General features: G+C 40.2%; 2 protein-coding genes across 2 annotated transcripts in view; both read left to right on the top strand.

Annotated features, from left to right (window-relative positions):
- Positions 1-16,891, top strand: part of LOC146982248 (uncharacterized) — a 191,345-nt gene that overhangs the window by 100,192 nt on the left and 74,262 nt on the right. The gene's annotated exons all lie outside the window — the stretch shown is intronic.
- Positions 13,027-16,891, top strand: LOC146982250 (serine/threonine/tyrosine-interacting protein A-like; the record flags this gene model as incomplete). Its single annotated transcript, XM_085785484.1, has 11 exons — positions 13,027-13,253; positions 13,663-13,695; positions 14,254-14,307; positions 14,425-14,522; positions 14,639-14,699; positions 14,815-14,851; positions 14,945-14,984; positions 15,141-15,191; positions 15,498-15,570; positions 16,170-16,260; positions 16,878-16,891. Coding segments are annotated over exons 1-11 (612 nt in total), but the record flags the coding sequence as incomplete, so codon positions are not given.

Raw genomic sequence — 16,891 nt, 5'->3', positions numbered from 1 at the left:
AAACCACCGGCCCGATTTCAACCAAACCTTCTGCGTTGGACTCCCCTCGGACCCCCAGATGATATATCCGAGTTTGGAGAAATTTAAATTTTTGGTCAAAAAAAAAAAACGTAAGCCGCGCGCCTGTCGTCTTTTTAAAATCGGCTGTTTGGTTTTTGGTCATTTTCTCCAAAACCACCGGCCCGATTTCAACCAAACCTTCTGCGTTGGACTCCCCTCGGACCCCCAGATGATATATCCGAGTTTGGAGAAATTTGAAGAAATTTAATTTTTTGGTCAAAAAAAAAAAAGTAAGCCGCGCGCCTGTCGTCTTTTTAAAATCGCCTGTTTGGTTTTTGGTCATTTTCTCCAAAACCACCGGCCCGATTTCAACCAAACCTTCTGCGTTGGACTCCCCTCGGACCCCCAGATGATATATCCGAGTTTGGAGAAATTTGAAGAAATTTTAATTTTTGGTCAAAAAAAAAAAAACGTAAGCCGCGCGCCTATCGTCTTTTTAAAATCGGCTGTTTGGTTTTTGGTCATTTTCTCCAAAACCACCGGCCCGATTTCAACCAAACCTTCTGCGTTGGACTCCCCTCGGACCCCCAGATGATATATCCGAGTTTGGAGAAATTTTAATTTTTGGTCAAAAAAAAAAAACGTAAGCCGCGCGCCTGTCGTCTTTTTAAAATCGGCTGTCGTCTTTTTAAAATTGGCTGTTTGGTTTTTGGTCATTTTCTCCAAAACCACCGGCCCGATTTCAACCAAACCTTCTGCGTTGGACTCCCCTCGGACCCCCAGATGATATATCCGAGTTTGGAGAAATTTAAATTTTTGGTCAAAAAAAAAAAAACGTAAGCCGCGCGCCTGTCGTCTTTTTAAAATCGGCTGTTTGGTTTTTGGTCATTTTCTCCAAAACCACCGGCCCGATTTCAACCAAACCTTCTGCGTTGGACTCCCCTCGGACCCCCAGATGATATATCCGAGTTTGGAGAAATTTGAAGAAATTTAATTTTTTGGTCAAAAAAAAAAAAGTAAGCCGCGCGCCTGTCGTCTTTTTAAAATCGCCTGTTTGGTTTTTGGTCATTTTCTCCAAAACCACCGGCCCGATTTCAACCAAACCTTCTGCGTTGGACTCCCCTCGGACCCCCAGATGATATATCCGAGTTTGGAGAAATTTGAAGAAATTTTAATTTTTGGTCAAAAAAAAAAAAACGTAAGCCGCGCGCCTATCGTCTTTTTAAAATCGGCTGTTTGGTTTTTGGTCATTTTCTCCAAAACCACCGGCCCGATTTCAACCAAACCTTCTGCGTTGGACTCCCCTCGGACCCCCAGATGATATATCCGAGTTTGGAGAAATTTTAATTTTTGGTCAAAAAAAAAAAACGTAAGCCGCGCGCCTGTCGTCTTTTTAAAATCGGCTGTCGTCTTTTTAAAATTGGCTGTTTGGTTTTTGGTCATTTTCTCCAAAACCACCGGCCCGATTTCAACCAAACCTTCTGCGTTGGACTCCCCTCGGACCCCCAGATGATATATCCGAGTTTGGAGAAATTTGAAGAAATTTTAATTTTTGGTCAAAAAAAAAAAAACGTAAGCCGCGCGCCTGTCGTCTTTTTAAAATCGCCTGTTTGGTTTTTGGTCATTTTCTCCAAAACCACCGGCCCGATTTCAACCAAACCTTCTGCGTTGGACTCCCCTCGGACCCCCAGATGATATATCCGAGTTTGGAGAAATTTGAAGAAATTTTAATTTTTGGTCAAAAAAAAAAAAAACGTAAGCCGCGCGCCTGTCGTCTTTTTAAAATCGCCTGTTTGGTTTTTGGTCATTTTCTCCAAAACCACCGGCCCGATTTCAACCAAACCTTCTGCGTTGGACTCCCCTCGGATCCCCAGATGATATATCCGAGTTTGGAGAAATTTGAAGACATTTTAATTTTTGGTCAAAAAAAAAAAAAAACGTAAGCCGCGCGCCTGTCGTCTTTTTAAAATCGCCTGTTTGGTTTTTGGTCATTTTCTCCAAAACCACCGGCCCGATTTCAACCAAACCTTCTGCGTTGGACTCCCCTCAGACCCCCAGATGATATATCCGAGTTTGGAGAAATTTGAAGAAATTTTAATTTTTGGTCAAAAAAAAAAAACGTAAGCCGCGCGCCTGTCGTCTTTTTAAAATCGCCTGTTTGGTTTTTGGTCATTTTCTCCAAAACCACCGGCCCGATTTCAACCAAACCTTCTGCGTTGGACTCCCCTCGGATCCCCAGATGATATATCCGAGTTTGGAGAAATTTGAAGACATTTTAATTTTTGGTCAAAAAAAAAAACCCGTAAGCCGCACGCCTGTCGTCTTTTTAACTCATTGAGTGCCAGACCTTTTATAAAATGGTCAGTGCCAGGTGCCAGCGTTTTGGGGCATTTTGAGTAATATGTCAAGACCCAGAGAGTATTTTGTACTATGACTCTGAAAACACCAAACAGCTCAAAGGAAAGAGGAGACTCTCTATATAACTAGGGAAAAAACCATTTGTTTGTACCTTGTTCCATTCTTGATTTATCTTAAGTTGAATAGAGCCTGGTTGCACCAAAAAGACCACTTTTTTTCTAGAAAGCTGAGAAAAATGCATTTTTGTGAAAGAGAGTCTCTCAAGAAAAATAGTGATTCATCCGTTTTAATTTTGGCTTCAAATATATGTAAGACATCTGAAAATTTCATTTCACATGTTTCCACCCCCCCCCCCCAAAAAAAAAAAAGACTAAACAAAAAACAAAACAACAACAACAACTAAAATACAACAAGTACGAGCAGTTGCTGCCTCTCCTACGCCCCCCTCCCCCTCCCCCTCCACTCCCTCTCCTCCCCTCCTTCTCCTCCTGCTGCTTCCCCTCGTCTCTGAAGTAGGGAGGGAGACGTCGTGGCGTCTTCAGCCTCTCTGCTGGACGCGGCCGCGGCAGCGACGCACCACGCTGATCTCTCGGTTCGTCGTCACGTCGGTTAGACAGCAACTGGTGAAACTGACTCCGCGATCCGCCTCCGCTTCGGCATTTCGGTGCTGATCATCTAGATGAGTTTACCTTTCCTGCCTCCTCCGATCACTTCATGCTGGAGCTATGCTAATAGCATCCGTGGCTAAGCTTTCCTCCAGCTCCACGTTACACTTGTTCCAGGCTCTGCCCGTCGTTTTTCTCTAGAAATAGAAACTTTTTCCGACTTTTTTATCTCTGTACCGATCGCGCTCGTCTTCTCCTCCTTCTTCACTTCTTGCTCTGATCTACAGTCTTCTTCGTTCTACACATCCCAGAAGCCCCAAAATTACTCACAGTGTGCGCGAGAGCGTCCCCATTTACCAGCCGCAGAAAACTGCATTTGACGTCTATGGACGTCAATGGCACTCAAGCGTTGGATTTTGATTGACGTCCATAGACGTCAATGACACTCAATGAGTTAAAATCGCCTGTTTGGTTTTTGGTCATTTTCTCCAAAACCACCGGCCCGATTTCAACCAAACCTTCTGCGTTGGACTCCCCTCGGACCCCCAGATGATATATCCGAGTTTGGAGAAATTTGAAGAAATTTTAATTTTTGGTCAAAAAAAAAAACCCGTAAGCCGCGCGCCTGTTGTCTTTTTAAAATCGCCTGTTTGGTTTTTGGTCATTTTCTCCAAAACCACCGGCCCGATTTCACCCAACCCTTCTGCGTTGGACTCCCCTCGGACCCCCAGATGATATATCCGAGTTTGGAGAAATTTGAAGAAATTTTAATTTTTGGTCAAAAAAAAAAAAACGTAAGCCGCGCGCCTGTCGTCTTTTTAAAATCGCCTGTTTGGTTTTTGGTCATTTTCTCCAAAACCACCGGCCCGATTTCAACCAAACCTTCTGCGTTGGACTCCCCTCGGATCCCCAGATGATATATCCGAGTTTGGAGAAATTTGAAGAAATTTTAAATTTTGGTCAAAAAAAAAAAAAACGTAAGCCGCGCGCCTGTCGTCTTTTTAAAATCGCCTGTTTGGTTTTTGGTCATTTTCTCCAAAACCACCGGCCCGATTTCAACCAAACCTTCTGCGTTGGACTCCCCTCGGATCCCCAGATGATATATCCGAGTTTGGAGAAATTTGAAGACATTTTAATTTTTGGTCAAAAAAAAAAAAAACCGTAAGCCGCGCGCCTGTCGTCTTTTTAAAATCGCCTGTTTGGTTTTTGGTCATTTTCTCCAAAACCACCGGCCCGATTTCAACCAAACCTTCTGCGTTGGACTCCCCTCGGACCCCCAGATGATATATCCGACTTTGGAGAAATTTGAAGAAATTTTAATTTTTGGTCCAAAAAAAAAAACGTAAGCCGCGCGCCTGTCGTCTTTTTAAAATCGCCTGTTTGGTTTTTGGTCATTTTCTCCAAAACCACCAGCCCGATTTCAACCAAACCTTCTGCGTTGGACTCCCCTCGGACCCCCAGATGATATATCCGAGTTTGGAGAAATTTGAAGAAATTTTAATTTTTGGTCAAAAAAAAAAAAACGTAAGCCGTGCCTGTCGTCTTTTTAAAATCGCCTGTTTGGGTTTTGGTCATTTTCTCCAAAACCACCGGCCCGATTTCACCCAACCCTTCTGCGTTGGACTCCCCTCGGACCCCCAGATGATATATCCGAGTTTGGAGAAATTTTATTTTTTGGTCAAAAAAAAAAAAAACGTAAGCCGTGCGCCTGTCGTCTTTTTAAAATCGCCTGTTTGGTTTTTGGTCATTTTCTCCAAAACCACCGGCCCGATTTCAACCAAACCTTCTGCGTTGGACTCCCCTCGGACCCCCAGATGATATATCCGAGTTTGGAGAAATTTTATTTTTTGGTCAAAAAAAAAAAACGTGAGCCGCGCGCCTGTCGTCTTTTTAAAATCGCCTGTTTGGTTTTTGGTCATTTTCTCCAAAACCACCGGCCCGATTTCAACCAAACCTTCTGCGTTGGACTCCCCTCGGACCCCCAGATGATATATCCGAGTTTGGAGAAATTTAAATTTTTGGTCAAAAAAAAAAAAAACGTAAGCCGCGCGCCTGTCGTCTTTTTAAGATGTTTTTAAACACAGCCCCACACACACACACACGATAAACCAGACTGACAGAGGATGTCCACGCACAAACACAGGCATCACACTCACACAGACAGACACACACAGACACTCACACACAGTCACACATGCACACATACACAAACAAACAAACACACAAACACAACACTGTTCCACACAGTAAAATGTAAGCAGTTAGTTGAGTCGCCATGGTAACTTCTGAGGGCAGGCTGCCAATCAATCAGATCATTAGGGAGAGAGGAGTTCTGTGGCTTTCTGCACATGTACACGCAGACAGAGAGACCGTCAGACACACACACACACACACAGGTTTTCAGCTCACATTCATCAACCTCTCAATTATTTTATACTTTTGATGTAAACATCTCCAACAATTTATATTTTTCTCATGAATTTAAGTTCAGACGTTTAGTCTTTCCAACTCTATTAATAGTAGTACAATTACAGGTGGAGCCTGGGACATAGGACGCAGCTTTTAACATCTATCTATCTATCTATCTATCTATCTATCTATCTATCTATCTATCTATCTATCTATCTATCTATCTATCTATCTATCTATCTATCTATCTATCTATCTATCAACCCTTTTTCTCTCTTTTTTCTCTCTTTTTCTTTCTTTCTTTTACTCCTTCATTTGTATTTTACATAACTTCTTTCTATCTTTCCCTCCCTATCCATCCATCCATCTACCTCTTTCTATCTATCATCCCCCTCTCTCTTTTTCTTCTTTCTTTCTTTCTTTCTTTCTTTCTTTCACCCCATTTCTTTTTACTTCTTTGTTTCTTTCTGTTTTTCTTTCTACTCCTTTTCTCTTTCTATGTTTCTACCCCATTTCTTTCTTTCTTTCTACTGCTCTCTGTATATCTCTCTCTTTCATTTATCCACCCCAATATCTTTCCTTCTTTCTTACTACTCCTCTGTCTCTTTCATTCATTCTCTATTCTCTTTATGTTCTATTATTCTGTTTTTCTTACCTTTTTCTTTCTCTATCTACCCTTCTCTCTGTGTCTTCTTTCTTTCTGTCCTTTTGTTCTTTCTTTCTTTCTCCATCTACCCTTCCCATTTTCTTTCTTTCCTTCTGTCCTTTTCTTCTTTCTTTCTTTCTTTCTTCAGCTCATTCAGCATTGTTTCAACAATTTCTTCAGCTCATTCAGCATTGCTTTCAGCATTCACACCATTTCCATTCTTGGAAATGTTTTTTCTAGTTAGTGTGAATGCTGGAAGCATTCACACTATTGTTATTCGGTTCGGCCATTTTCTGCCTTTCTTCGTCATGTAACTAGTCCTTCATACTTTGTGCTATTTCAACAATTCAAATATCAAAATGTTCAGCCTTTTCGGGACAGGTGTGCTATGTCTTTTCTCTTTTCAACTATTCATACTTTTTGCAATATTCAACTATTTCTGATTTTTTTTCCCCCCATAGAGAATACATTGGAACAGTCTTGAAACTCTTCAAATCTTCTTACTTCTTTCAGCCTTTAAAGCGTCCACATACTTTCAGCTAGAGACTTCATTCAAATTCTGAGCTGTAGACAAACTTCTAATGTATTCATCCTGTATGTACAACTTTTTCATAGCTTGTACCGTTTTTGAGATAAATCCTTTAAAAGCACATGAGGATTTCTGACAAATTTCACACTTTTCAATGAGTGTGTATGGGGTTGGGTCAGAGTGAGTGACATCATCGTTAGAGTGAGAGGGATCGAAAAAACATTCAGGATTTTTTCTGGATAAATTGCCAGCACGGCCACAAATTAAACTCTAGACACATGATTTCCTCACCGGTTTGTAGCCACACTTGTCGTGTCTCATTTAATGTGTTCAAAACAGCAGACAGACTTACAGAATTGTCTCTATGAGCCTAATTGTGCAGCTAGACCCGCTCCAGTGGCTCATCCACTTCAATAGAAAAGTAGGAGCTGATTTTTTTAGAAAAGCAGAAATGCCCCCCTTTTCTACCTTGCGACCCTGAGAAAAGTTTTTGCCCTACAAACATTTAATGCACATCAATGTGCTCAGGAAGGTCTCCTCTCCCAGTAGTCATGGCCACATTCTGATAAGAGGTACGGTTCTCTTTTTCTGGGCTGTTTTGGGAAGCTGCTCAGAGCACAAATCTCTCTGCTCTGCTCTGCTCTGTGTGCAGTTGGTCCAGCTGTAGCGGCCAGCTCGTTATCAACGTCTATAAATAGAACAGTGCAGGTGCAGCCTGGCCACTCGTTAAGATGTTTTTAAACACAGCCCCACACACACACATGATAAACCAGACTGACAGAGGATGTCCACGCACAAACACAGGCATCACACTCACACAGACAGACACACACACACAGACACTCACACACAGTCACACACACACACATACACAAACAGACAAACACACAAACACAACACTGTTCCACACAGTAAAACGTAAGCATGGTAGTCGCCATGGTAACTTCTGAGGGCAGGCTGCCAATCAATCAGATCATTAGGGAGAGAGGAGTTTTGTGGCGCTTAACAGTTTTACTTTCTGCACATGTACACGCAGACAGAGAGACCATCAGACTCACACACCCAGACACACACACACACACACACAGGTTTTCAGCTCAAATTCATCAAACTCTCAATTATTTTATACTTTTGATGTAAACATCTCCAACAATTTATATTTTTCTCATGAATTTAAGTTCAGACGTTTAGTCTTTCCAACTCTATTAATAGTAGTACAATTACAGGTGGAGCCTGGGATATAGGATGCAGCTTTTAACATGTGTCCTATCTATCTATCTATCTATCTATCTATCTATCTATCTATCTATCTATCTATCTATCTATCTATCTATCTATCTATCTATCTATCTATCTATCTATCTATACCCCTCCCTATTTTTTAACCCCTCTGTCTCCTTTTTTTCTTTCTTTCTTTCTTTCTTTCTTTCTTCTACTCCTTCATTTGTATTTTACGTAACTTTTTATATCCTTCCCTCTCTATCCATCCATCCATCCATCCATCCATCCATCCATCCATCCATCCATCCATCCATCCATCTACCTCTTTCTATCTATCATCCCCCTCTCTCTTTTTCTTCTTTCTTTCTTTCTTTCTTTCTTTCTTTCTTTCTTTCCATTTCTGTCTTTTTACTTCTTTGTTTGTTTGATTGTTTCTTTCTTTCTTTCTATTCCTTTTCTCTTCCTTTGTTTTTACTCCATTTCTTTCTTTCTTTCATTCTTTCTTTCTTTCTTTCTTTCTTTCTTTCTTTCTTTCACTCCATTTCTGTCTTTTTACTTCTTTGTTTGTTTGATTCTTTCTTTCTTTCTTTCTACTCCTTTTCTCTTCCTTTGTTTTTACTCCATTTCTTTCTTTCTTTCTTTCTTTCTTTCACTCCATTTCTGTCTTTTTACTTCTTTGTTTGTTTGATTCTTTCTTTCTTTCTTTCTTTCTTTCTTTCTACTCCTTTTCTCTTCCTTTGTTTTTACTCCATTTCTTTCTTTCTTTCTTTCACTCCATTTCTGTCTTTTTACTTCTTTGTTTGTTTGATTCTTTCTTTCTTTCTTTCTTTCTTTCTTTCCTTTTCTTTTTTCTCTCTTGTTTCAATCTTTCTTTCTTTCTTTCTTTCTTTCCTTTTCTTTTTTCTCTCTTGTTTCAATCTTTCTTTCTTTCTTTCTTTCTTTCTTTCTTTCAACAATTTCTTCAGCTCATTCAGCATTGCTTCCAGCATTCACACCATTTCCATTCTTGGAAATGTTTTTTCTAGTTAGTGTGACTGCTGAAGCAGTCACACTATTGTTCTTCTGTTTGGCCATTTTCTTCCGCCTTTTTACGGTCTTCTTCTAGTCCTTCATACTTTGTGCTATTTCAACAATTCATATATCAAAACGTGCAGCTTTTTTTGAACTTTATCGGCATTACTTTTCTCTTTTTAACTATTTATACTTTTTCAAATATTTAACTTTTTCTGATTTTTTTCAGCTTTATAATGGGTGTGTATTGCGTCTAACGAGCAGAGCTAGAGTGGTGCTAGAGTGGAGAGAGGCAGAAAAACATTCTAGAGTTTTTCTGGCTAAACTGTCAGCACGGCCACAAATTAAACTCTAGACAAATTATTTTCTCCAGTTTTGTAGCCACACTTGTCTTCTGGCTAAAATTCTGGTCAAAAATGCAAAGAGACTTAGATAATAATTTAAAATATTTTTTAAATGCAGCCAGGGAGCTCTCTGCTCTCATTCAGCTCAATGCATTTTTTTCACATCAGCTGGAGAAGGAGCTCAACTTTGTAACTTGCTGTTAAGTGCTTTTTAATTCATTTTAATTCACCAAAAAAATAGTCACAGGTCACAAAAAGGTCCTCTCCTTACTTGGTGTGGCTAATCTATACTAATTTCTTTTTATTTTAAGCATCATTGAAAAATCTCACATTCATCAAAGTCTCAACCTCTCTTCTTCACAACTCCACTGTAGTGTAGGGGTTAGGGTGGCTGCTTGCCAACCCTAAGGTCACTGGTTCGAATCCAAGGGAAGAACTCTTGTTATGTTATGTTGAATTCTGCTCTCCTCTCCCGCCTTCAATTGGTTACAGGTGTTTGTTATCTCCTTGATTACTCATACCAGTTTGCAGCACATCATCACATTACAATGAATGACAACAGTCTTGAAAGCAGTGTGCTCTCTGTAGCCGAGTGGCAGAGTAAAGGTTTAGTGATCATATGGTCATGGGTTCGATTCCTGCCTCAGTCATTTCACATCATTGCTTGACTTTTGATTCCAATTATTCAGCTGTCATTGGACAGTCTTTGATTCCTCATAGTATAAAGCTCATTGTAACTCAGGTTCTGTGGCCATATGGTTAGTGTGTTAGGTGTTGTGCTATTTCAACAATTCATATATCAAAACGTGCAGCTTTTTTTCAACTTTATCGGCATTACTTTTCTCTTTTTAACTATTTATACTTTATCAAATATTTAACTTTTTCTGCAAATTAAACTCTAGACAAATTATTTTCTCCAGTTTTGTAGCCACACTTGTCTTCTGGCTAAAATTCTGGTCAAAAATGCAAAGAGACTTAGATAATAATTTAAAATATTTTTAAATGCAGCCAGGGAGCTCTCTGCACATCATCACATTACAATGGCAACATGCTCATGTCTGTGCTCTCTGTGGCGAAGTGGCAGAGTAAAGGTTTAGTGATCATGAGGTTGTGGGTTCGATTACTGGTCCAAATCTTGCCTCGTCAACAATTATAGTGAATTATTTTCCCAGTCGTCCTCTGTTGACTTCTGATAACTTGCTTCATGTTGAAACTGCTGCTCTCAGCCTGAAATTCACAGAAATTTTCATTCTAAGTCTTACTTGGTGTGGCTAATTTCTGCACTTTCCTTACCTTTTTTTTTTAAGCAGGAGCCAGTGATCCTCTTATTAAAGGTTTTCTTTGCCACTCATATACTGTCTCTGCCTGTAGCCTAGTGGTTAGCTTGCTGAGCTGGAGACCTGAAGGTTACTGGTTCAAATCTTGCCTCAATAACAATTATAGTGAATTATTTTCCCAGTCGTCCTCTGTTGACTTCTGATAACTTGCTTCATGTTGAAACTGCTGCTCTCAGCCTGAAATTCACAGAAATTTTCATTCTAAGTCATTCAAGCTTGACTCTCAAGCTTTCTTGATGTCAGAGTGAGACAGAGTGCAGCTCATCAACAGACAACAGTCTCTGCAACTGTGTGTGCACTGTGGCGCTAGAGGCAGAGTGGAAGTCTACTGACCATGAGGTTGTGGGTTCGATTCCGACCTTGGTCAAACATTTGTATGGTGATCACTGCTTGCACTATTTGCTAATTCTGCAACAGCATTCAGGTGCTGTCAGCAGTCACACCATTTCCATTCTTGGAAATGCCTTTTCTAGTTTTCTTTCTTCATCTTCCGGCCAGATTTCGGTTCGCTACTAGTCCTGCAACTCGAAGAGTTGCAGGCCAAATTATATATCAAAACGTGCGGTTCGATCGGGATCGGTGTGCTATTACTTTTCTCAACAGTGTACGAATTTTTCGCGACGTAAGTCGCGAAAAACTGTGCAAAATTTTGCATAGAAGTTAATGGGACGGGCGGGAAAAAAAGAGCGAAAAAGACCAATCATTGGAGTTTAACAAATGTCTACTGCTCAGGCATACTTTCACCTAGAGACTCCATTTAAACTTTAAACAGTAGACACAAGTCTTGTGTATTGTCGTATTACTCCACGTTTTGATAGGTCATATAGTTTTTGATCAATCCCTGTTCAATGACCATGATCATTTTTGGAGAAACTATGAGATTATAATGGGTGTGTATTGCACGGAATGTTCGTGTCAGAGTGCGTGACATCATCGGTTAGAGTGGGAGAGATGCCAGAAAAACTCCAGATTTTTTCTCTTTCCAAACTCCAAACGGCCACAATTTACACTCTACACACATAATTTCCGCCACGTTTGTAGACGAGCTCATCCTCGATCTCTTAATCTGCTCAAAATATCAGAGTGATTTACAGAATTTAAACTCTGAGCCTCTAAGTGCGGCCACGTCTGTCTCTGCTCCTCATTGACTCCAATACAAATATTTTCTGAGAGAAGCAGAACGGCCTCTATCGCCGTGGTAACCTCTTTGATCCTCAGGCCAGAGCTCGTTAACTTCATAAACAATCCACCTGGCGCTCGTTTAAATGTTTATAAACACCGACACAGCTAAATCAGACTGACACAGGATGCAGCTACTAACTAACTATGTGTCAAGTCAGTCACACACACACACACAGACTCTAGAGCCAGCTTCATGTGATTACAGTCACACACACACACACACACAAACACACACACACCTTCATGTGATTAAAACACAGTTAACATGCAACAGAATTTAAACTTAAACCATGATTTAATCTGGTTTTAAAGTTAAACCTTGTTGGTGTCAAATGCGTCAAATGCCTCTCGTGGGAGCAGCTGATAGAGTCCCCCCCAGCTGAAAGCAGCCCACCCCACCAGCCAGAGGGTCCAGGACCATAGGGACTGCAGTGGAGGAAGGCTGCCTTAACACCCTGCACAATGGCACCCAGTACACAGAAGTTAGACAGCACCAGTCAGCCCATCACCTGGTCCGTTCAACAAATCAGTTTATGCTACTGTGATTTATGTAGCCTAGTTAAATTCTACAGTAATCATCATAGTGTATTGGCAGGAAAGACCATTTAAATCTGTATCAAATATCGATTAATGAATTAATCGATAATTTGCATGTTGGTCTTGGTTAAGTACCACCTTGAAAAAAAAACAATGTTTTGTTGCTTAAGCTATTCAGTCATTCAATGGTATACTAAAATCCATGTGAAAAAAATGCTTCTCACTGTTCTCAGGTCAAATATTTATATGCGATTAAAATGCAATTAATTGTGATTAATTAATTACAAAGCCTCTAATTAATTAGATTAATTGTTTTAATTGAGTCCTGGCCCTATTACACAAGATAAACACACACACACACACACACGCGCACACACACACACACACACACACACACAGTTAACCTAATGTGGTTACAGCTCCTCCATATCAGTGCTTATAGGCTTATAGGATCATGTGTCTGTCTGATCAGCTCTGTCTTGACCTTAAGATCGTGGGTTTGATTCCCATGTTGACAGAGATGGCACAACCGGCAGTAGCCCCGTGGCCCATTCAAAATTTCCCGAGAGGAAATTTTCTAGTTCACTTTTAACAACCAAATCCATGTGAGCAAGTGCTGATTGGGATTATTCTATTTGAAGATTATTAATTATCTCAATATGACACAGATAATGTCTTTTGTATTTTAATTTCATATTATACTCCCATACCATGTCCCATGATACACCCATATCTTTTTTTTTTTTTTTTTTTTTACACCCATATCACCTTTCTTTTTCACCGTTGAACACTCGTCAGTCGTCCACGAGGCGTCGCCGTTGCTTGTCTCTCTCCCTCCACGCGCCCGCTTGCCTTCTGCCGCTCGGTCACGTGACACATCTGTCAGGGGACAGCATGGCGGACATGCATGTGGAGCCTCAAAACAAATCGCATCGACTCTCCAGCTAACCCCGCCGAAGTAAACATCGATACTGCGCGTCACGGCGGGCCGGCGGTGCCCCAGCAGAGAGCAGTATGGACGAGGAGAACAAACTTCAGTTCCCGTCTCTGCCCGCGACCAAGGAGGACCTTCTGGTGAGTGCGCGTTAGCCGATATGTTCACCATGTCCAAGTGGCTAATCTGAGCTAACCCTCCACTCCCAGCCCTGTGGTCCGTCTGGCCGATCAAATATCTCCTCAGCGGGAATTTGGTTGGGTTTGGGTGACATGGCACATTAATGTGGATGTGTGAAACACCTTTGTGCCTTTATTTGAACACGACTGAGCATGTATTTCCCAACGTTATTGCCCACTAAAGCAACACTGCGTAGCGTAAACCTCCTTTTAACACAACAGTTAGCCACGTATGTACACAAAAGTTGACTTGGTATTCACTTCTCGGTGGCAGGGAGGAATATATCTCCAGAAGCTGTCACATCAACAAAGCAGCTTAACAAAATTCCCTTTAGCTTCTAACCTTTGTTTTTATATTCTCCCTTTGTAGGACTGGGCTTATCCAATGAGACGAGAAATGCAGGTATGTAAGAAAGACGAGCCTGCTGTCTGTGGTGAGAAGGCTAATCTTGACAGCGGTATGTCTTTATTATGATAGCATTCAGTGTATTACACAACAACTGTGTGGATTCCCAAGGTTCATTCCCCGTGCGTTTGACAGTAGCTTTTGACTTGATACCGGCTAAAGTCAGCTACACTAAATACCAGCAACGCAGGTCCAGGCACATGCATAGGGAAGTGTGCTGTTGTCCCTGTGGTAACGCATTGATACTGCTCAGATCCAACTCAAAGATTATGATATTGACAATAGGAAAATCTAGCTAACATGACCTGGGAGTCATAATATTCTTGAACAGATTTAATATCTGTGCACTGCAGACTCCAAAACACAGTTCTTGGGTATAGAACTTGCTGTTGGCTGTTAAATACACCCCTATTATGTCATATGCTATAGGAGATATTGTATCTTTAAAGAGGCGTACTGTCCTCCTGAAGGGTTAACATATCATAGGTTTGGGTGGTTCTTGTGAACATTATAATTCTGCTTGTGTTGTAATTTGTTTATATCTTTGATTTCTAGGAGATATTGCCAGGACTGTTTTTAGGTCCCTACTCTGCTGCAATGAAAAGCAAGGTACTTTTTACTGAATGTAATCTCTGGCACTTGGAGATAGTGATGCAGGAAAAACTAATACAATTTTTGCTCATATGCCTATTGCTCATATTACATCTCTTCATTCTCTTTGCCCAGCTGCCAATTCTTGAGAGACAGGGCATTACACATGTTGTGTGTGTCCGACAAGACATTGAAGCCAATTTTATCAAACCTAATTTCCCTCATACATTTAGGTAAGTAAATATACACTTAAATATTTCATACAAAGGATAATTTTTGTGTGGGAATTTAGTTTTTTCTTCTTCTTCTTTCTGCTAACTCATGAACTAAATGTTGTCCATCTTTGCAGATACCTTGTATTAGATATTGCTGACAATCCAGTGGAAAATATAATACGATTTTTCCCTACGGTGAGTTACAAAGTAGGCTTTGTACTTGTTAGCAAGCTTTCCCCTGACTGAAATGAGACGTCTGGCATTTCCATCGTACCTGATACACTCACTGTTCTTCATTTCTTCCAAACAGACTAAGGAATTTATTGATAGCTGCTTAGCAACAGGAGGTAAGAATGCACACAGTCACTGTTTTTTCATACTCAGAATGTCAAGTTGAAAAAAGATTTATCAAGAAGCTCTTGTCTTTCTTTCTCTTTTAGGAAAGGTACTGGTTCACGGTAATGCAGGGATATCAAGAAGGTGAGTTGTTTTTTGTTTTTTTTTACCTTTGATATTGCACGATTTTAATGTCACTAAATGCCCTGAATCCAATTATGTATTTAATTGACATGGAAGCTCACACAAACGACCGCTGTGGGAATATAAAACATTGCGTCTATTTCTTCTTTCTTTTAGTGCTGCCTTAGTGATTGCATACCTTATGGAAACATTTGGAATGAAATACAGGTAACTTATTTTTGTTTTTTTTCTCTTACATCAAGTCATTGAAGAAAACTCAGCTCAATGTTTTCTACATCTGCAGTGATACACAAAACACAATAAGATAAATTGTACAACAGTTTCATAGAAATATGTACTGCATAAATGCTTGAACATGTTGTTAAATTGTCCTCTAAATTGTAGTGCATATTTGTTTTTGTTTATGTATTTTGAAACAATATTGATAGTACACTGTTGTTTAAGTTTGCAGTGGTTTATCTGTGGTGTTTAATATGCTGCGAGTGTAATCCTTGTGTCATGTTCACTCCATAGGGATGCATTCAGCCACGTCCAGGAGAGGAGGTTTTGCATCAACCCCAATGTGGGCTTTGTGCATCAGTTACAGGTAAGGCTCAATTTGAGACATAGGGCTTTGAATCCCGATTAATCAATATGACAATGCAGACAAAAGTGAACATTGATCACTGACCTGGTAGTTACCATAAAATTCTGTAATGTGGGTTCTGAAACAGTAACGTAGCGGATCATATGCGTGTTTGCAAAGAAAGACGGCACAGTCTCTTAAAGAAAAGGCTCATTGGGGTGACTTGTTATGCATACTAATTCTCAGTGATCAACCTCTGAATACTGCAGATATTATTTTTCTGTCTTCAACATGCACACACTATCTCTGTAGTCTTATTTTAGTCAGCCTTTGTTGCCTCCCTTTAGACATCCAGCTTGCAAGCAACATTAGGATGAGTTGTGCTCCCGTGAAAGCAAGGTTTATATTAATACCAAGGGTAAACTCACATCGAAGATATTCTGCTGTTAGCCATGAAAGAGTTTCCAGGTTTGGGATGAAATTGTGGTGGCTTACTGTGAACTAGACTGCCAGACTTTGAAATATGTTCAGATGTGAACAATGTTCTTCTATAAACACTCTATATATTGTTGTCTGTATATCACTGCTACTGTTGAACTATTTAAATGTTTGTTTCCTAGGAGTATGAAGCGATCTACCTAGCCAAATTGACCATTAAAATGATGTCACCGATGCAGTTGGGCAGGTCCTTCTTACAAGCTGGGATGCCAGGTCTGTACATTATGTACCCAGTTCTGCACAGTCATGCCTTTCTGTCAGTGGACCAGCACAAGAGGAAACTTGGTTGAAGCTGTTGTTGAAGGGGATAGAAGTAGAAAATTAAATACAGAGAGCCTTAATGTTTCTCAGTCAGACTAACCCCAGAAGATTTGTTCATTTGAACAAAGCATCTTTTTATAGTGGTAGTTTGTCTTTAATCGGGTCCCCATCAGCAACTGAGTCAGCCCCACTGTGAATGATTCCATAACATACTGTGTTCATCTTCTCTCAACATTATGAATGTTTCTTTTAAAAAGAAACAGACACAAATATTCAAACACTTGGAACCCTTGAGAATTGGCTCATAATTTCCCTTCCAGCTAGATTTGTTATGTGCTGCAGACTTCACCCAGCTCTCAGACAATGAAGTATTCAGGGTTTGAGAACTTATTAAATCCAGAATGGATTACACTTATTACATACATATTACATGTAATTTTCATTTGAGTGATTGAAAACTGTTTTTGTTTTTTTAACTCAACAGACTGGGTTATGATGGGGTACTTGCTAATGTAGATGTTTGCAGTAGGTTCTGCTGTTCTTTACTTGTGTCCACATTTCTTTAACAGGAAGCCGAAAGCGC

The sequence above is a fragment of the Trachurus japonicus genome, chromosome 8 (genome assembly GCF_045865225.1).
Source record: "Trachurus japonicus isolate A0001 chromosome 8, Traja_1.0".
Taxonomy (NCBI): Eukaryota; Metazoa; Chordata; class Actinopteri; order Carangiformes; family Carangidae; genus Trachurus; species Trachurus japonicus.
This window is presented reverse-complemented; position numbering and strand designations above follow the sequence as displayed.